At 41.8% G+C, this 21,041-nt stretch overlaps 2 protein-coding genes across 2 annotated transcripts in view; one reads left to right on the plus strand and one right to left on the minus strand.

Moving 5' to 3' along the window:
• LRRC57 (leucine rich repeat containing 57) lies at nucleotides 1-12,942 on the minus strand. The gene is made up of 6 exons (XM_021009190.2): nucleotides 12,651-12,942; nucleotides 11,861-11,989; nucleotides 11,612-11,750; nucleotides 9,682-9,950; nucleotides 4,179-4,364; nucleotides 1-2,962 (listed from the first exon to the last, which is right to left on the minus strand). Exons 2-6 carry the CDS (start codon nucleotides 11,942-11,944, stop codon nucleotides 2,921-2,923), a joined length of 720 nt encoding a protein of 239 aa, XP_020864849.1. The 5' UTR covers nucleotides 11,945-11,989; nucleotides 12,651-12,942; the 3' UTR covers nucleotides 1-2,920.
• The window catches only part of HAUS2 (HAUS augmin like complex subunit 2), a 25,592-nt gene continuing 16,873 nt past the window's right edge, over nucleotides 12,323-21,041 (plus strand). Inside the window, exon 1 of the mRNA XM_021009192.2 lies at nucleotides 12,323-12,492. Coding sequence (XP_020864851.1) covers nucleotides 12,400-12,492 — 93 coding nt within the window. The 5' untranslated portion in view covers nucleotides 12,323-12,399. The remainder of the gene's footprint in view (nucleotides 12,493-21,041) is intronic.

Consider the following 21,041-nt stretch of genomic DNA (forward strand, 5'->3'; position numbering starts at 1 on the left):
TCCAGCAACCAGTATGTATTGGAAGAAACATGAAAGGAAGATAATATACTCAGCTTGTGCTAATATTACATGCACTGTGGTAGAGAAACATGTTCCTTGCTTTTTACATATAAAGACAACATTGTTCTCTTCAAATATATTTAAGTACATACTGCATATCACATGATAGCATTTTATTTCAACACCAAAAGGTGTGCTTTCACTGTGGGCACTCCACTTTATCAGCAGATCAAAACCATTCCCTAGGCAAAATTTAGTAGACTTATCTTCATGAAGTACCATTTATGGCTTAAACTTAGTGATAAACTCTAAATTCAGGTAGGCTGCTTGGACAACAGACTATACATAGAGCTTGTAGTCTATAACCAGTCTACAGAGGAAATGTCTTCTAATCTGGCAGGACCTGCTGGAGCTTGTGTTTAGCCACCTATGGCTGTCATCATGACCAGATGAGGCATCAGAATAAGACTTCAGTGGAAGTATTATATTTTTTGCTGGATTACATAGAGGACAGCAATATGGTCTTACAAAGAAAAGAGATAGTTGCACAAACCAGAAAAATAGTCTTGAGTTCTCAAGTATTAGAAGCTTTAATTTAAAAAAAATTTTTTTTTAGGCAATTGGGGTTAAGTGACTTGCCCAGGGTCACATAGCTAATAAGTGTTTGGTCTGAGGCCCGATTTGAACTCAGGTCCTCCTGACTTCAGGGCTGGTGCTCTATCCACTGCGCCACTTAGCTGCCCCTGTATTAGAAGCTTTCGCAGTCTCCCACTTAGGCTTTATGGTAAATGCAGTACTATTTGTTTCTTTGGAGTGCTGGTTATAAGTTTTCTCAATGACAATTCTGACACGATGGTGTGTGGTGTAAATGCAAAATACTAGACTTGGGAGGAAACCTGGGTTAAAATCCTAGCCATGGAACTTGGCTGTGGACCTTGGACAAGCTGCTAACCTGTTTCTTCACTGGATTAAGCCCAACAAGTATTTAATAAATGTCTTTATATACATGCAAAGCACTGCTAGGCCAGAGAAATGAAAAACATCTGTCCTCAGTACTTGTCATAAGCTGTATGTCTCAGCTTACTTCCATTCTCAATTCGAATCACCTCTCCCTTTGAGCTATTGCACTAGCCTAGTGGTTCTCAAACTTTTCCAGTGGTAGAACCTTTCAGTTTCAACAAAACTTTGGCAGAACCTTTGCAGTATAATCCTCTAAAACTATTTTTAATGTCTGTTAACATAAGGCTCAGAAAAACAACAAAAACAAAAAAGCCCTGGTGTTTCGTGGTTCCTTGCAGCAGTTTTGATACACTGCAATATCCCAACAGGTCTGCCTCATGGGGTATATCTCTTCATCAATCTATCCTTCAGAGAGCTGCCAAAGATAATATTTCTAAAGCACAGCTCTGGTCTCCTCAAACTCTCTGTTGTCTGTTACTTGTGTTACTAAATATAAACTCCGTTTTGGCACTTAAAATTCCTTCACCAACTCTCACCTACCTTTCCAAGCTTGCTATACATTGTTCCCGTTGGAGCCCTCTGGTCTGAACAGACTCATTTCCTGGTTTTTGTAACGCTTCATCTCAAGGCTTTTGCAAAGGCTATTCTCTGTGCTGTGACCTCTTAGAAATATAATCCCCTAGCTATTTTCAAAGTTTAGATCAAGTGCTTCTTTTCTGAGGCCTTTCCTGCCTCTTCCCTGACCCCCTCCTCTTCAAGATGTTAATGCCTCTCCTCTGAAATGACCTTGGATTTACTTTGAATATATTTGTGTACGTAATTAATTCCCTTAGCAGAATAGAAGCTCCTTGAGGGCAGAGGCTATTTCATTTTGGTTGTTAATATAAATGCATATTAATTGTTCTCTCAACTCTTTTCAAAATTAACTTTTTCTGTACTCCACCCTAGATCTTTTAAAAAAAGTTGTTTATTTTTTATATCCTTTTTTCCATCTTATATAGAGAGCACACCTAACATACATAATGGGATGTTTTGAAAATCTGTCCTAGCAATAGCTCTTGGATAGGTAATTTGATTAGTAAAATTACAATACAAAAAGGGTAAAAGGTTATAGGAAATTAGACATTTCTAAAGAAGCTTTAGAAAAATCTTGGGTATTACAATTTTTTTCATCTTACAAGTTTTGCATACAAGTACCTTCACCAGTAAGGCACCTACAATAGTAGTAATGACTTTGATGCAGCTTGGGGCTCATCTCCTAAGTGTTTGGTTTTTTTAAACCAGCAAAGCACATTTGAAATTGAGACATTTGCCACATATAATTAGGTTCCAAGCAAATAAGCATTTTTTTCAAAGCAGCAGAATTTTAACTTTCAACTGAACCCATGTGTTGGAATAAACAAAGCACTGAATGCTGTGATTCATCATAGCAGCTTGTCGTGAAGTATTCGTGTTCCACAAAAACACAAAAAGTGTTAAACGCAGAGGTGGATCTGTAGTTGTTGTTATGGCAGCTCACACATCAGAATTAAGCACGGGCTTTCAGGCTGTGGTGTGGAGCTATACAAGTGACACAACCTCAGGGCGGTTACCAGGCACGGCCCCCTTAGTGTATAAAACAGCAGCTCCCTACTTGTTTCTTAAAGTGAAAACTGGCAACAGCTGTGAAAATACAGGCCTTCATCGTCCCTCAGCCTGAGGACCCGGCCCGTCCTCTGACACACTCTTGTGCTTGTTCCCCATCCCCTCCCTTTTCCCTTCTGCTTCATTCATAGCAAGTCCTAAAAGGGGAGAGAAGGTTAGCCGCAACATGCTCTGCTTTGGGGAGACCCCATTTGGTACTCAAGCGCTCCTTCCTGCGATCATTTCCTCGGCCGTGACACGAATCTTCTACTCAGCCAGGCTTCGCCGCTTAGGTTCAGAACGTGTTTCCTATGAGGGGCCTGGCTCCTGGGGAGCATCATGCAAACTTCTTCTTGGTGGCTGTGAACCTCTCCATGTACTAAAGAAACCAAAACCAAAACCAAAGTTCTTTTAATGTTTAAATGGGGAAGGGCCAGTGAGATGAAATTGTCTCATAAACATTCTATTATATTTGTACTGGATGACATCCTAACAATTCTAGATCCGATTTTAAAGTTCACAGGTCTGACCCATTCAACAGACTACTGATCACTTAGGGTAAGATCACAGTCACCTAGGTTTACTCTACAGCTTTAGAAAAAAGCTACCTTGTTTATACCAGGAGTGCAGGGCCGGTTCAGTATTAGACAAACTATCAACATAGCTGGCCACATCAACAACAGAACTTACAGAAAGCACGTGATCATCTCAACAGACACAGAAAAAGCTTCTGACAAAATACAACACCCGTTCCTATTAAAAACACTGGGAAGCATAGGAATCAATGGAGTCTTCCTTAAAATGATAAACAGCATCTACCCAAAACCATCAGTGAGCATTATATGTGATGGGGATAAGCTAGAAGCATTTACAGTAAGATCGGGGGTGAAACAAGGATGTCCATTATCTCCACTGTTATTTAATATGGCACTAGAAACATTAGCTTTAGCAATAAAAGAAAAAGAAATTGAAGGAACTAGAATGGGCAGAACTATTGCTCTTTGCAAATGATATGATGATACACTTAGAGAATCCTGGAGAATCAAGTAAAAAACTACTTGAAATAATTAACTTTAGTAAAGCTGAAGCATATAAAATACACGCACATAAATCATCAACATTTCTATATATTACCCACAAAGCCCAACAGCAAGAGATAGAAAGAGAAATTCCATTTAAAGTTACTGCAGACACTATAAAATATCTGGGAATCTACCTGCCAAAACAAACCCAGGAACTATATGAACAATTACAAAACACTTTTAACACAAAGTCACATCTAAATAATTGGAAAAGCATCAGTTGGTCATGAGCAGGTCGAGCTAATATAATAAAAATGACAATTCTACCTAATTTACTTGTTCAGTGCCATACCAATCAAACTACCAAAAAATTATTTTATAGAGCTAGAAAAAAGCTACGTTGGCACTAACTCCTAGCAGAAACATACATGTAGCTGACTCCTCCAATCTATTTTCAAAACAGTGAAAAGCTTGTCCTATTAACACTAGGTATGAAAATGTACATGGATCACTTCAGCATCCTTCTGTAGGGAAATAGATAAGAAACAATCATTTGAATTGTTATTCACAAACCTTTTCATAGCCTTCCAGTTCTCGGAGTTTCTTTATCTCAAAAAGATTGCCTTCTACTGCAAGCAGAGCAATCTGGGAATTGCTGAGAATACTTCGTGGAAGCATGCTGAGTTCTAGGCAGTTCTCTTCCAAGCGCAAGACCTTAAGGCGTGGACAGCGAGATATCTGTGGTGAGATCTGAGAAATCTGTCAAGTCAAGAAAGTAACAAATTATTTCCTGTTTAATGTTTCCGAAAAAACAAACAAAAAACCCCAAAAAACCTGACATCACTATTTCTTTTCATTTTACTGACAAAATCAAGTGGTCTATAATATTCTTTGTGGGATCAATTTCTGCTTGACTATGCATGCTTGTGACGAGGGTTTTTTCTTTTTCAATGGGTTGAGGAGATGGGAAGAAAAGATTTTTGTTATTTGAAAATTTCTTAAAAAAAAGATACATTTTGGGGGGCTGGTATCTCCATTTCTTTACCATCTGACTTCTATCACTACCACTCTACTAAAACTGCTTTCTCAAATGTTATTGATAAATCCCTTATTGCCAAGTTCAATGGTGTATCTTTATCCTCATTCTCTTTAATGTTTCTGTTGCATCTGACATAACTTTTGGTTTGTGTTTTGTTATGCTATCCTGATTTCTTCTCCTGTCTCAAACCACTCATTTAAACATTAAGTTACTGCTGGGTATAAGATCTTACTATCTTTCCGTCTCTTACTTTGGTAAGAGACGGAAAGATAGTAAGTGGCAATCACTACCCTCAAGAAAATTACAGCCTATCCGGAAGGATATGACAAAAAGATAACAATATACAACAAGGTAGGATGTGAGGCAGACCAAATAAAAATCCACATAAAGTATTCGCAGAAAATTGAGGATAGAAAAAACAGAGCAAAGAAAACCAGGCTACATGGAAGTAACACATGATGGGCCTTAAAAGATTTCTACAGGTAAATAAGGAGTATGTTCCAGACATGAGGAAAGATGTGGAAACAGAAGAAAAGACAGTATTTGGCAGAACAGATGGTGTAAAGGAGAAATGAAAAGTAGATTTTTTAGATCACAGCTAGACTATGGAGGGCCTTAAGTACCAGGCTAGAAAGTTTATTTTGTCCAATGGGACAACAGGGAGCCATGGAAAGTTTATGAGAGCAAGAGTGTGAGATGATTAGACCTATGCCTTAGGAAGATGTTTTGCAAGCCATGTAAAGGTTATATTGGGGACAGAAGACCAGTGAAATTACTAGCATAGTACAAGTGAGTGCTGATGATGAACCAAACTAGGGTGGTGGGCCAAGTGAGTGGAAAGGAATAAGTAGAGATAAAACATGGAAGTAGAGATGGAATCAACAAGATTTGTCAACTGAGTGACTCTTCACCTCCCACCCTGAAAAGAGGACTCTAAAGCATGGGTGATTGGGAGGGTGGGAAAGCCATTAATAGAAAGAGCCTAGCTGTAAAAGTCAGTCAATAAACATTAAGCATTTACAATGTGCCAGCTACTGTACCAAGTGCTGGTGAAACAAGTAAGAATCTCTGACCTCAAGAAGCTTACAATCTAATAGAAAACAACACAAAGCTGAAATGAGGGTGGGGAGGGTGTAGCTGGGGAAGGTCTAGCAAGGTAAGAAATGAGATGTTCTGAGCTGAGCTCCATCCTTAAATGGAGGTTTGGGAGTTCATGGCTCCCCATTCCAATCAGAGGGACATAGGGTACTGATTAAGCTAGAGTACCATGGCTGATGGGATTGTGCATGAAGATGAAGTTTTCCCAACAATCAGCAGGCTTTGAGAGGAAACTGAGTAATCTTATTTTGGACAGGTTAAGTTTAAGATGACAAGGCCATTCGATTAGAAAAAATCTAAGTGGGCAACCAGAGAGCGTGAGTCTAGATCTCAGAAGGAGAAATTAGGGTTGGATATCTGTATGTCTATATAGATTTGAAAGCTATTTGCAGAGGTGATAATTTAATCCATAAAAGCAAAAGAAGATCACTAAAGGCCTAGGACAATCTGATACACCCATATTTGGTTGAGGTTGGAGGAAGATGAACTACTGAAGGAGACTGAAAGGAGTGATCAGACAGGTAGCAAGAAAACCAAGAAAAGCTAAGGACAGAGAGGATATCCTCAAGGGGATATTGTGAGAGCCCAATTAGAATGTGTACTGAGTGCTTTTCAAATCTTAAAGTGCAATGTAAATAGCAGCTATTATTTTATTATTACTCTCAGTTGTTTCCTTCACTGGGTTATCATCCTCTGGCCACTTACAAGCATTTCTCAACAGTCTCTGGTGTTTTGCTTATCTTTATATTCTCTCATTACCTGTCATTCTCTCTCTTTCTCTCTCACACTTACACACTCATTCATACACACACAAAATGCATCAAGTTTGCAGTTTCTACTTCTTCCTGGTATTGTCATTTCTATGGACTTCAGATGCCTCACCTGTAAAAATCAGCGTGTTAGATTAGGTGATCCCCAAATCCCTTCCAGCTCTGGTGACTGGCCTCTTCAAATCTGGATACTTTAAGACATGTTTGTCTGTAGTCAGGTCTTTTACTCACTCAATAAGCTTACAACAAGCTCCAATTTCCCTCTGTCCCCAGTACCACATTTTGTCAGCCCTTTTCTAAACCTTGATGTCATCTTTGCTTCATCACCATACAACTGTATTACTCTAAAAACCCCTCCTAGAAGACCCTCTGACACCAGCAATCTCTTCCCTCTAATCCATCCTTACACAGTGACGTCAGAGTAATTTTTACCTCAAAGTTGGCTTTAATCCTGTCATTCTTGTCTAAAAGCTTCAGCAGTTCCTGATTTCCTACCACACTGAGTTTAAACTCTGTAACACGAGTTACAAACCCCTCCATTTTTGGCCTTAACCAGCTTTATTTGCTACTTAACTATCCCCTAAAAACATTTTTCATTTTAGGCTGGACATTTCACTGCCCCACAAACATGCTAGGTTCATTCCTACTTTCATTGGTTTAGTTTATATTGTTTTCTTTACCTAGAATGTCCTCTTTTCCCTACCCTCTTCCATTTCCCACCTATCTAAATCTCATCTATCCTTCAGGTTCTTCTCATCCCACAAGACCATAAATATCACCTTCCACCCTTGTAAATGAAGACTCAGAAAAGTTACATGATCTCACTAAGGTCAATAGCTATCCAGTGTAGCTAAGCTAGGACTTGAACCCAGAGGCCTCTGACTCCAGATGCAGCACTCTTCCTACTCTTATGACATTCCACTCTTGTTCATAGCCAAATTCCTATGAGTTCCTACAGAACTTGGTCTGTCCTGCAAAATTCAGTCACAAATTGCTCTCTCTTTCATATAGTAAGTTTTAACTCATCAACTATATTATTAACTTACAGATTATTTCTTTAGCATCCCCTAAGTCACTCAGCACAGTCCTAAGCACATAACAATTGCTTCATAAATTTACTTCGTGGGGGCAGCTAGGTGGCGCAGTGGATAGAGCACTGGCCCTGAAATCAGGAGGACCTGAGTTCAAATCTGACCTCAGACCAAATACTTGACACTTAACTAGCTGTGTGACCCTGGGGGCAAGTCACTTAACCCCAATTGCCAAAAAACAAACAAACAAAAAATAAATTTCTTGGTGACTGAATCAAAATTCAACATACATGTATCAAGCACCTACTATGTGGAAGATGCTTTGCTAACACACTATCTCTTGCAATTTAGTAGAGAAGATAAGATATTAACATAGCAATGATATGAAGTGGAATATTGGTGACTGGTAGCACTTAAAGCTAGTGCTTTAAGATTTGCAAAGTGCTTTGCAAATATCTTACCTTATCTTCACAACCACTTTGGGATATAGGTGCTATTTATTATAGGATCTCCAGTTTACAAAGGAGGCAACTGAGGCAGAGAAAGGTTAAGTGACTGGAAGACTCTGGTCTTTCTGACTTCAAAGCCAGCATGCTATATCCACTGTGCCACCTCGCTGCCTCCTAGGAGTACAAAATCCTGAAGCTCTCAAAACTCAGAATGCTGCATTAATATCACCATTTTTCCTCAGAATAGGCAGAGGCTGGCCTACCAACCTCAAAACAAAGCTTAAACAAACAAACAAACAAAACCAGATAAGCATTTTCTGTGAGGCAAGGGTGAGAATGCTTTGCCCCAGTAAAGTTCCTCCAACTAAGCACTTTTCAGCTCTGTGAAAGAACCCATTTCTGACAGGGAGATGAGTAGAGGGGCCATCTATATTTACCTGAGTTCTCACAAACATATCCATAGTCCAACCCATTATTTTACACATGAGAAACTGAGGCCCAAGAGAAGTTAATGCATTTGTCAAGGTCACATAGGTACAGAATCAGACAGCAGCAGAGCTAAGAACAGGAGCCTTAACTTCCTGCACCAAACACTCCAAAATATTCAGAATTCTAAAAGATCAGGTTTTTCAGATATGCCAATTCAGAGCAACTGAAAGGGATGCTGGTTTACTGGGTTTTAACATTTGATATAGGAAATGACTCTGAAGAGCAAATCAACCAATAAGCATTCATTTATTAAGTTCCTAGAATATACCAGACATTGCGCTAGGTGCAGGGTACAACATAAAAATGAAACAGCCCTTCAAGCAGCGTATACATTTTATTGAGGGAGACATTTACACACATATTTGGATGGCAAGGTACTGGCAGCTAGTGGGGGAGGCATTAATATATAGACACAGGCCCCTCACAAATGAGAAAACTCAACCAAACACCCATTGCTTAATTAGCTCATCTTAATCTCTGCCATGATAGTACCCCAAAAAGCCTCTAAATCCTGGCAGCTCAATGACATATTTATAAGGGATAACCTCTTAACATGGAGGGGTTTAGTCACTGGAGAAGTACAAAGGGGCAGTTCAGTGTAACTCCTCTCATTTCAACAATTACACCTTTTGATTATATCAAGAAGGGATGTCAAAATAACGTGAAATGACATCTCTGTACCTCATCTTCAAAGGCGAAGTCTTACAACAAGCAATTCCACAGATAATCAGTCTTCCACGAAATTTCTACCTTTTTTGTTGCATAGTCCTTATCAAAACTGCTAAAATGGGAATATTCTGCCTGAATTCCCAGTTCCTATTAGAAGGTTCTGAGATCAAATTGTCAGGGAATCTTTCACGGTAAGAATGGGCAGACTGAAGAGTCCACCAAGGTTCATGAAAAGACAGTTCACCTCTTACCACCACCTGACTTAAATTTTAGAGAACATTTAATGGTTGGTTGGTTGATGGGGCTTTAACATAAACCTTGCTCACAGGATTCAGTCTCGTTAACTTGATCCTAAGCTGTGTGCAAATAAATGGCCCTTTGAGTGAAAAGACACTCGCATGCATGCACACTCGAGTGTGTACACACACACACAGAGATCTCTCTCTTTTTCTCTCTCTCAGAAAGTCACATAAAGAGGAAAGGGGGTTATTCAAAAGTCCATAAACTCATATGTGTGTCTAAGTTACAAACCTGATTCTGGTTGAGGTTCAGCTCAATAGCCTGTAGTTCTCCTACTGTGTCAGGTACACTTTGAATCTGGTTTTTGGAGAGATCTACCACGTCCAAGTGTCGAAGGCTACAGAGCTGAGATGGTACTGCTCGAAGCTGGTTCCCAGAGAGGCTCAGAGACCTGAGGGCAGACAAGTGCCCAAAAGCAGCTGGCAGCTGTGTCAGGTGATTGTTGTTAAGGTGTAGGGTCTCTAGCTTTGTCAACCTGCACAGCTCCTCTGGCAGAACAGCTAGCAAAGATAATCAGAAACAACTGAATGTGATGCAGAGGAGGACCAGTTTCAAAAAGCTTTCAAAGATTCTATTGCAGACTGCCTTGCCAATAAATTTTCTCTTAATTGATCTAGAACACCCCCATGCTGTGCTATTTTTCAAATACTGTATTTTGCTATATTTCCCTCTGGAAGGTCACATGGAAAATAAAGGACACAACAGCACTAAAGGGGTAATTACTGTGTAACTACTGCAATAGCTTCTCCCTGCCTTCAAGTCTCTCCTCATTCCAGTCCATCAGTGAGATCTTCCTAAAGCATAGGTCTAACCATCTCGCGAACTTCTATTCAAAGCCCAGTGCTACCTCTTACCTCCAAGATCAAATATAAAATCCTCTGGTGTTTGATAAGACCTTTGTAACCTGGACCTCTCCTACCAGTCCAGTCTTCTTATACCTGACTCTCTTTACTCGTGACCTAACTACACAGACCTACCTGCTGTTCCTTGAACAAGATTAATCAAATCCAGGCCTCTCTCCACCTCAGTTCCACCACCTGATTTCCTCAAATCTTCTGCTAAAGTCCCACATTCTGCTTCCCCCATCTCCGTTACATGCTAATATTTTCCCTCTGAAATTCTCTCAGTGTTAATGATATATGTCTTGTTTATACATAACTGTTTGCACATTGCTCCCCCACTGGACTGAGACTCTCTTGAGGGCAGGGCCCTCTTTTTATGCCCAGGGCCTAGCACAGTGCCTGTACCTGCTTAACAAACACTTGTTGGCTCATTTAAAGGTAATTTTGTGAGTTGCAGAATCCCATAAGTGTGGCCTTAGTAAATTCTGCATCCTTTTTTTTTTTTTAATAGTACTTCCAATTTTTCTAGTGCTATTGTTATAAGGTTGGGCCTAGTGGTCTTCAGACCACCATGATATTTTTCCCCTTAAGGGAGGCTGTAGCTTATAGAATCTATGCATACAAATCTTTATTATAAGATTAAGCTTGATCATCTACCCTTAAGGGAAGCTGTAAGTTTACAGAATGTGGAAAAATGCTGACAACATTTTTTGAAGGTTCAGCTGTGTCCCCCAAAGATCTTGTCTACCAGCAGCTTTATTTTTTCTCACAAAATGATACTTTGCCTTGACCCCTGACATGCAAATCAAGCAGCTGGGAGAAGAGGCACCAAAAATTAGAGTATAAGAACTCCACTCTCAAAGAGGAGACTTTGGAGCAGACCTTTCTCTCCAAATGGGACACCACCTCCTGCTGATGGAACCCATGTTTCTGTGCTCTCCAAGGCAGCGCAGCCATGACACTAGCTGTACTGTGTTAGTGTTTAAACCCTTTTCCCCCTTCCCCATTGCTTGCAATAAAGCTTTGCATGGAACTATTCTCAGCACACAAACTCATTAAGGGGGTCGTTCTCCTCAACGTCTCTGGCTGGTCCGAGGGTCTCTCGTTAGACATTTACTAGGGACAAGGACTCAACCTACAACGAGGGAGTAGGGCACTGGGAGCCCTGGTTAAAGCAAGCAAGGGGAACCTTACTTTTTTCTTGGGGGGGGGCTTCCCTTATACCGAGGGGCTGTCACAAAACAGCTTTCAAGTCTCATCGGAGACACTTCTCATCCCCAGCCGGTCTGGCCCGGGGGCCCCGCCCCGCCCCCACTCACTCAGTCTGTTGTGGTTCAGGGACAGGCTCTTGAGCAGCGTGAACTTCCCGATGAGGGCGGGCGGGAGGTGCTCTATCTTGTTGTTGGACAGGTCGATGGTCCGGAGGTTGCTCGTCAGCCTCTGCAGCTCCTCGGGGAACTGGAGAAAGGGGGTGGTCGCAGCGCGGGCCGGCCCAGCCCAGCCTCCCGCTTCCCCGCCGCCTCCCGGGGCCGGCTGGGCTCCATCCCCCGCCCCAGGCTCGGTCTCACCTCCGTCAGGCCGCGGTCCTTGAGCTGAAACACGCCCGTTTTCTGCGCCGTTTCCAGGTGGGCGCGGAGGGCGCTGTTCCCCATCCTGCAGCCGCTGCAGCCGGCCAGTCGGCCCCGGCCTCACTCGCCCTGCGTGAGAAGCCGCTGCGGTCACCGCCGGGCCCGAGGGGGCGCGGCGGCCTCCCTTCTGGGGGCCGTCCAACCGGCCTGCCCGCCCGCTGGGCCCTACCGCCCTCCGCCGCTCCCCGGAAGCCCGGCGCTGCCAGAGGCTCCCACTCACAGCCCCGGCGGCCTCCGGCCCGGGCACTCCGGCCTCGGCCCGGTGACGCCGGGGGCCCCGCCCCGGGGCGGGAGCTTGTTCCCCGGCCTGGCCCCGGAACGCCCTGTGACGTCACTGGCACGCGCCTGCGCCGCTGGCCCAGGCTGCCGCCGTTTGAGTTCCGCGGCGCGCGCGCGCAGTGGCTGCCCGGAGGCTGAGCCTCATTTCTGTCCGGCCCCCTCCCCCCTCCACCCGGCAGAGAAAGACGGTTAGCGGAGACATGGCGGCTGCGAACCCTTGGGTCCCGGAGACCTCCCCAACCGCCGCGGGGCTGCTGTTGGCCGAATGCTTATCCTCGGGGCTCGTCACTCAGGTGAGTGGTTGGCGACTTGGGAACAGAAGGTGGTGTCACGATAGCGTAACACCCCCTATAGGTGATGGTGACTGGGCGCAGGAGCCGGGCAAAAGAAGAAAAAAAGGTCCGAGACAGGCCGGGCGGGAAGCGGAGGGCTCCGCCTAGAGGGTGCTTACTTAAGTCAGCGGAGTGGACTGTCGTGGAAAGAGCGCTGGAGCCGCAGTGCCAAGACCTGGGTTCGAATCCCGCCTCCACGTCCTACCTGGGTGATGTTGGCAAAGTCACTAAATCTCTCCTAGCCTCAGTTTCCTCCTCTGTAAGACGTGAAGGGGATGTATTAGATGATCTCTAAGGCCCCTTTCCTCGATCCCACGAACATTTCTCTCTGCTGGTTGGTGAGGTTTGTGATTCGCCTGGAGAGGAAGGATTATTCTAGTCTGAGTCCCGGCAGGAAGAAGCTTCCCCCTGGGGCCTGGAGGGAGGGGGGAAAAGGGGGAGAGGCAGCTGAGCTTTCCAATCGCTTTTCATCCTGGGGCGCGGCTGCAACGTCACACTTTTCTCTGTCTCTCCATAGGCTGGCAAGGGAAGGAAGGCACCACCCTCTCTTCCAAAACACCTACTGGCAGCATTTTATTTATTGTTTACTGTTGTGTATTGGGGAAGCGGCGGGGGGGAGGGGGGGAAGGGTTTACAAAGAAAGGCCTCTGCAGCCCCTGCCCACGAGATACTCCCATTCCAACAGGGGAGACTGCGTATAAATCTTGTACGTAACCAGGCACATACACATCTTAGGCAGAGTTGGTGAGAAGTCATTTTAAGAGAGGAAGGCAGTTGCATTTGGGAGGACTGGGAGAGGTCCGCCTGCAGAAATTGAGATTTGGGCTTCATCTTCATGATGGAAGTCAGGGAAAAGAAGGTGAAGGTGGGGAGGGCACGGCCAGTGTAAAGATGGGCAGAACAGAGATGGAGCGTGCTTTGTGAGGATCTGCGAGAACATCTGTGTGCAGAGGGAATACCAAAAAAGGAAGAAAAGAAAGGAGAAAATGGCCCTGCCTTCAAGGAACTTACGTTTTCATAGAAACAGTTGGATTGTAAACTGAATTCTGTATCTCGTGGGAGGGAGTGGGCTGTGTGTTGGAGAAGCATTGTAAACCTTTGAAAGGTATGTGCCTAAAGTAGTGAAGTGGAAAGAAAGAATGACCTGAAGAAATAAAAGAGAATACTAGGTAGGAAAGGAGAGTAGCTACATGGGCGTGGACAGTCACCTGATTTCTGTGGGCCTTAAGTTTACTTATCTGAAAATGAGAGATGAGATAATCTCTAGATTCCCTTATAGTTCTAAGATTTGGTCATCTAGTCTTGTGAACGCATCTACTAACATTCATTCAAACTCACTTCTATGTGCTAGGCACTTGTATGCGTAAAATAATAATAATAATAATAATAATAATAGTTAACATGTAGTGTTTACCATGTGCTTGCTGTGCATTGGGCCCCAGAGGGAGAAGGGAAGGCAATGATCACATCTAGAGGACTTTATGAAAAGGCCATTTAGTTCTATCCCATCTTTAAAAAGGAAAGTTTAGAAAGTGCTTTTTATTAGACCAAAGAAATTTCTTAAAATTTTCAGTTTTGAAAACAGGGGAGTTACTACTCTGCTTCCAAACTTCTGATCTTCTAACTTTCCAATATTCTAACCATTAGTTCAGACCTCTGCCTCTTGGAGTTCCCAGGATAAATTTAATCCTTTCTCATTCACTTCTGTACCAAATAAGCATTTCTTTGAGCTAAGCATTTTCTTTCTCCCTAATTTGTGGACATGATAGTGTGAGTAAATTTGTCAAATTATTTCCATCTTTTGTATTGGTGACAGCTTACATGGATAAGAAAACTTGGCACATGGAGTGGGAATAAAGTGCTCAGAGGAGGTGAGAAGAGTTCAGAAAGGGGTTGTGTAGGTGGCACAGAGTAGGCTTTGCCTGTTTGATAATTCTGCCCAAGCAGTAGGTGTTTTCCTGTTTCTCCTTGGCCTGATTTTGTGCTTTTCGGTTCCAGAATCATGGTGTACAACTGATACACTCATTGTTCCAGGGGTGTCCTGTTAGGCTACCTTCATGTCAACCCTGCTTTTAGGGAGGTGTAGATATGCAGAAACTACTGGTTATGTACCTTCACTTTTGGTCCCTGAAAGTCTGTAGGGCCTTTGGTTTGGGTACGTACAACAGATCTGGGATTTAGTTATAGGAGCGACTGTCAGGACAGCTTTTTAGCTCTTTATCTTAGAGGGGCAACAAGATATCTGGTGGAAAAGGCACTTCCCTGTATTCCAGCTCTGGCTGCCACTTACTAGCTGTGTGACCTTTGCCAGAGTCCCTTCTCTGAATCAATTTTCTTATCTGAGAAGTGAAGAGATTGTACTAGATAATCTATCTTTCAGGTGTCTACTATTTCTTAACATTTTATACCTGGTAGAAGGGTGCTACTTTTTGAAAGCAACAAGGACTTTCTAGCTACCCTGTATAGAACATATACAATTTAATGATTGTTGTGGTGAACAGAAGTCTGGCACTATGGGGAAGGAGTATAAAAGGAACATAAAGACATGCTTCTTGCTCTTAAGTTTGTGGTCTGTTAGAAAAGATGACCTGAGCATGTCTAGGAAGACACCAGTTCCCTCAGCTTCAGCTTCATATTCCCTCCAGCCTGAGTGTATACTCTGAACCATCTTATTCTGCCTGCTGCTGCTAACCTGCTTCTCCTTGTCACAGACACCTGCATCTACGACTGTGTTTACTTGCGGGTGAGGTATGAGAGAGAAAAAGGAATCACACAGACCAGGGGGTAGCAAGTTAAGAACACGCTCCGTTTATTGATCTGAGGGTTAGGGTTTTTATACCCCATTCGTGGGAACAGAACCCAGAGTGGAAAAAGCCAAGTATCAACAATAATTTTTCTCATGGTAACGGTAACTGGGGGGAGTCCCCCTTGAATCATCTCCTCGATTCCCGGTTATCTTTCAAGGTTTGTTGAAGGTCCTTCTGTTCTCAAGGGAAGGACAGCGCCTGGGAGGGGTCGATGAGCCTACCTTCTGACTTAGGTGGCTCTTAGATTTTAGAACAGGCTGGAAGTAAAACCCAGTCTGGCCTAAATCCTCAAACCCATCAGTGCAAGCCCTCAACACCTTCACCATCTGGACCAATACTCCCCGCTGTGGATCTGAGATTAAGATTTCTTTATTCTAGTCTTTCACAATGTCAGGCCCTGAGAATGAAGTTAATCTACTCATTTAAATCCTGCCCCTGGGCCTGAACTAGATGATTATTGTTGACCTAGAGTGTATTATCTTTCTGCAGCCCCCCTCACCCCCTTAGATTATAAACTCCTTTTAAAAATCTGTATCCCTACAGTTTAGCACAGTGCCTGGCACACAGTAGGCAGTTAATAAATGTTTACTAACTATGACTATGACTAAAATGGCTTTTAATGAAATGGAATATAGAGGGGTCACATGGGGGGATTTTGCTGCTCTGCGCCTCTGTTTCTGATTCTATAAAATGAAATATATGTTTGTCAGAGGGAATTAGCCTAGTTGACCTCTGAGTTCCCTTTCAGTTCTCATATTCTGTTCCAGGCCAAGTGTTGGCCCATTGCTATCCTTGGTGATATCAGGAAAGCCTCCTGGTCCAGAGGCTAACCCCTCCTGTGGCAGACTTATTTGAGGCCAGGGATGAGAGTAGCACTGGAATGGTAGGAATAAATATGCATTGCAATCTGCATTGTTGGAGGGAACACCCAAATCATAACATCATTTAAATATTTGAGTACTGTACATCCTTGAGAGAGACAGACAGACAGATACACCCACACACCCACCCACCCCCACTTCAGGAAAATTGATCTTGCTGTGAGAATGCTTCAGCTGTATTTGAGTGCATTGAACTCATGATCCCCAGGAACATATAAATTCAGCAGGAATACTGCATTGTCTTAGGGCACCAAAGATTTGGAGTGTATTTGCACAGCCCATGGGGCTGAGACTAATTAAAAGAGCACTAAGTTCTTTAGTTTAAAAAAAAAAGTCTAGAATGAGAAATGAAAGGAATGAATAAAAAAAATGGAATTGGTGGGCCTTCCATGGAACCCAGTTAATTTCTTTGCAATTTGTTCTAGGATAAATGATTCATTGAATTTTAAAGATTATTTAATCTAACTCATAGCTGAACCAGAAATCTCTTTTAAAACAGCTCTAGAATAATCACCTAGCTTCTGATTGAAGATCTCCAGTGATGAAGAATTCTCTGTGTCCCAAGGAGGCCTTAATTTGAGTTTTTATATTGTTCTAGTTATTAGGAAGTTTTCTACTCATGTTGAACTAAAGTTTACCTCTTCATCTTCACTCATTGGTTCTAGTTCTGTTCTGAGGCCAAGCAGAATAAGGCTAATCCCTCTGCCGTGTAATCCACAAGCATTTATGGAGTGCCCACATGCCAGTCTCTATACTAGACCCTGGGGATAAAAATAAAAAAGCAAGAGTGATAAAATCACAGAATTTGATGGAACCTCAGTTGGACATCCAGTTTAATCCATACCCAAAGGAAGCCTTCCTACAACATACCATCAAGTTGTCATCTGTCCTCTGCTTGGAGACCTCTGAGGAGGGGGAGCTCAAATCAGCCATTATACTTTTGGGCAGCTCTCGTTTTCAGGAAGTTTTTTCAAAATTCAAGCCCAAATTTTCTTCTTTGCAGCTACTATCTATTGTTACTGGTTCTGGGTCCAAACAGAGCAAGTCTAATCTCTCCTCCATATGACAACCCTTCACATACTTGAAAGATAGTTATTATGTTATGTACCCCCTGAGTATTCTGTTCAGGCTAAGCATGCCCAGTTCCTTCAGCTATTTCTCATATATCATGGATTCAGGGCCTTTCATCATCTCTGTTGCTGTTCTGTGGACACTCCCTAGTTTATTGGTGTACTTCTTAAATCATGGTTCCCATAAATGAATACAGTGCTATACTCCAGATGAGGTCTGATGATTATTGTGGGACTGTTCCCTGTTCCTGTAGCCCAAGATGTCATTAGCTTTTTTGGCTGCCATGTCACTTTCTACCTCACTTTGCCAGTTAACAAGCATTTATTAGACCCTGTGCCAAACATTGGGGGTATAAAGGAAGGTTAAAAAAATTGAATTTTCCGTCCACTAAAACCCCAAGATATTTTTTAGAACAGCTGCTCTTTAACCATGCCTTCTTCATCTTACATCTTAAACTTCTGAAATTGATTTTTTTAACCTTTATGCCTATTAAATTTCATCTTATTATACTGAACCCCATTCTCTAGTTTTTCTAGATCCCTTTGGATCATGACTGTCATCTAATATGTTAGCTATCCTTCCCACTTTTGTGTAATCTGCAAATCTGATGAGTTTACATCATCTATGACTTTATCCAGATCATTAATAAAAATGATAAACATAAACGGCACAGGGCCTAGCCCAGATCCCTAGGGTACTCCACTGGAGATCTCCTGCCATATTGATACAAAAAATAATTAGTATTTGAATCCAGCCATTCTGAATCTATAAGTTAGTATTATTGCCTGATTCATGTCAATCCATCTGGTTTGTATTATTGCCTAATTCATACCTTTCCATCTTCTCTATCAATATAATGTGATATACTTCATAAGAAGTGTTGCTAAAATCCAGGTAAACTATATCTGTAGGATTTTCTCGCTCTATTGGTTTAGTAATCCTGTCAGAAAAAGGGAAATGAGGCTAGTTTAGCATGACTTGACTTGTTTTTTAAAATTTGTTTAATTTTTATTTTATTCCAAATTCTCTCCCCCTAGCCCTTCCCCTACTCATTGAAAAGGGAAGAAATATGATACGCATTATACATGTGAAGTTATAGCATGATCATGTTCTTGGTGAAGCCATGATGAGTTTTTGTAATTATCACTTCCCTTTTTAGATGTTTGACAGTCACTGCTTTGATAATTTGTTCTAGAATTTTCCCAGGAATTCGAGGCCAGCTACCTGGCCTATAGTTTTTAGACTCTTTCCTCTGGCCTTTTTTGAAAATTAAGATATTTGCCCTTTTCTAATCTCAGAGTACTTCTCCTGTTTTCCATGATTTTTCATATATCACTGATAGAGACACAGCCATCACATCTGCCAGATCTTTTAGGACCCAAGAAGTCATTCATCTGTGCCAGGAAACTTGAATTCGTCAAGAACAACTAGGTATTCCAGACCTACACAACTTGGCAGTAGGTAGGGGCCAAAATTAAAATAGGCTAAACTTCAGGCTGCAGATGGGTTTTTAGTGGCTCACTTTCCAAGTACAGGTATAATTAATGATTAAACTGTTTTGCAAATAAACCATATTAAAAAAAGAGAAATTTCAATGAACATCAATTACACTTACTACTTAAGATTTTTATTTATCATGAAATCTCATTAATGTTTAAAAAATTACTTTGCTAAGCAGTACAAGTTATATATTTTTCAGTTTTCTTACTGTTTACATTTAGTTATGGGATGTATTACACTTGTCAACAATCAGATTATCATCTGTTCTTCGATACACAATCGTATGAGACAAACTCATATTCTCAAAAACCTTTTTTTTTTTTATTGGGACATAAATCCAGAAACTGCAATCAGCAAACATTTCTTTATGAAGTCACCTTCAGTAAAAAGACTTCCCAGCAGCAGCAATTTCTTTAGAAATCAGAAAACTAACCTTAGTAGCAACTTTATTTTCTGGGTTTACTTTTTTTTACTATTAAGCAGAGCATGGCCAAAGCACTCATTACATCTTTACTTTCTTTTATATCCTCTACATTTTCCACAGGCTGCCTGAAATCCTTTGATGGGCCACAAGTAACCCACAGGCCCCATGTTGTACAGACTTATGTATTCTCTTACTGTCTCTTTATTTGTTTTTATCAACTTTTTTTCTGCTTTGTAGAGAAGACAGAAACAAAATAAGAATTAAACAGCTCTTCTCTGCCTTCTGTCATACCTTCTTTGATATTCTCCATTTCCTTTCAATATGCTAAACAGACAAACAAAACAAAACAAAAAACCCAAACCCTACCCCTTTTTTGTCTTTGGCTTTCCTCACCAGACCCAACTCATTCTGAGCTTTAGCATTTCTGACACTTTTTATAGGTCCTTGCTGTGCTCTTATATCTGTTTTGTATTACCTGACCTTGCTTCCATTTTCTCTACCTATTTTTTTTTTTTTGGTGTGGACAATCAGGGTTAAGTGACTTGCCCAAGGTCACACAGCTAGTAAGTGTCAATTGTCTGAGTTTGGATTCGAACTCAGGTCCTCCTGACTCCAAGGCCAGAGCTGTATCCACTGTGCCACCTAGCTGCTCCCCTACCTATCTTTTTAAAATCTAAGTTGGTTGGAGTCCACTATGGATCCACACAATGGCCTTCTCAGATAAATCCCATTTTTCTTTTTCTTGTTTATAGTTTTTTAGTTTTTGGCTAGGCAGCGGTGTTAAGTTACTTGCCCAGGGTCACACAGCTAGTAAGTGTTATGTGTCTGAGGCCGGATTTGAACTCAGGTCCTCCTGACTCCAGGATCGGTGCTCTATCCACTGCGCCACCTAGTGTCCCCCCATTTTTCTTTTTCATTAGAATTGTTTACCTTTAGTGTCTTCAGAATTTCATTCTTTAGCATCTCCTATCCAGCCTGGGCTGACTTCTTCTGAAGCATTTGAATCCATGGAATCTTATCTATCTTTTCTCTCATCTCTGAAATCTGCTTTTCCAAAATCTAAGGTGCATCTCAGACAGTGCCCAGATTTCATCTTCTCTGTTGCACGCTCTAGAATGGAGTTCCTTTCTGTTGGTGAGAATCGTATCCAGAATAAAATTTTCCCATGTTTTGATGGATGAAATTATCACTAAAGCAAGTCAAAAAGGCTGCTCCATTTTTGGCAGAAAGAGAGCTTTGGGATTGAAATCTCCCACCACTGTTGTATCATGCCTCTGTCAGGCTTGTGATGTTTTCCAAACTCCTCATTTATTTCCTCTTTCTGTCCAGGTGCTTTGTATTATATACTCCAATGACAATTGGAGTCTTCTGTTTCTCTCTCCATTGCTGTAGTCATTGTTTTCCTTTTTTCCTGTTTCTACTTAATTTACTTTGTGTCAGTTCATATCAGTCTTCAACCAGTACTTACATGGCATATTCTTCTTACTGACCTGTTTGCCTTGTTCTGCTCACATTCCATCTTGTCAGTATTTCACAATGGATTTGTGATTTTCAGAGTGTTGATAATCCCCTTTCTATACCCTCTTTTCCCATAAATAAACTACTAGGCTTTCCATTTTAAGTACCTGAGACTTTCTTCTAAATCTCTTAGCATTTCTTGGATACTGATGGTGCATTTGGGTTTTCCACCAGTTATTCTGCCCTCTATTACTGGCCCAATTCTTTTCCAGCCCAAAGTCTCCCAAATGATACCCTTTAAACTGCTTCTGTGGTGAAGTTGTATATAACATAATACACTCCACTCACACTGCCTTGTTCCTCTCCATT

The sequence above is a fragment of the Phascolarctos cinereus genome, unplaced genomic scaffold (assembly GCF_003287225.1).
Source record: "Phascolarctos cinereus isolate Bilbo 61053 unplaced genomic scaffold, phaCin_HiC Scaffold_3;HRSCAF=262, whole genome shotgun sequence".
NCBI classification, from domain to species: domain Eukaryota; kingdom Metazoa; phylum Chordata; class Mammalia; order Diprotodontia; family Phascolarctidae; genus Phascolarctos; species Phascolarctos cinereus.

Bases quoted from the DNA above. Each gene is read 5' to 3' on its own strand.
- LRRC57 (XM_021009190.2), bottom strand. From the start codon at position 11,944: ATGGGGAACAGCGCCCTCCGCGCCCACCTGGAAACGGCGCAGAAAACG. The intron at 11,751-11,860 runs GTGAGACCGAGC...CCCTTTCTCCAG, and splicing joins AGGACCGCGGCCTGACGGAG to TTCCCCGAGGAGCTGCAGAG. The intron at 4,365-9,681 runs GTTTGTAACTTA...TTGACTTGACAG, and splicing joins TGAACCTCAACCAGAATCAG to ATTTCTCAGATCTCACCACA.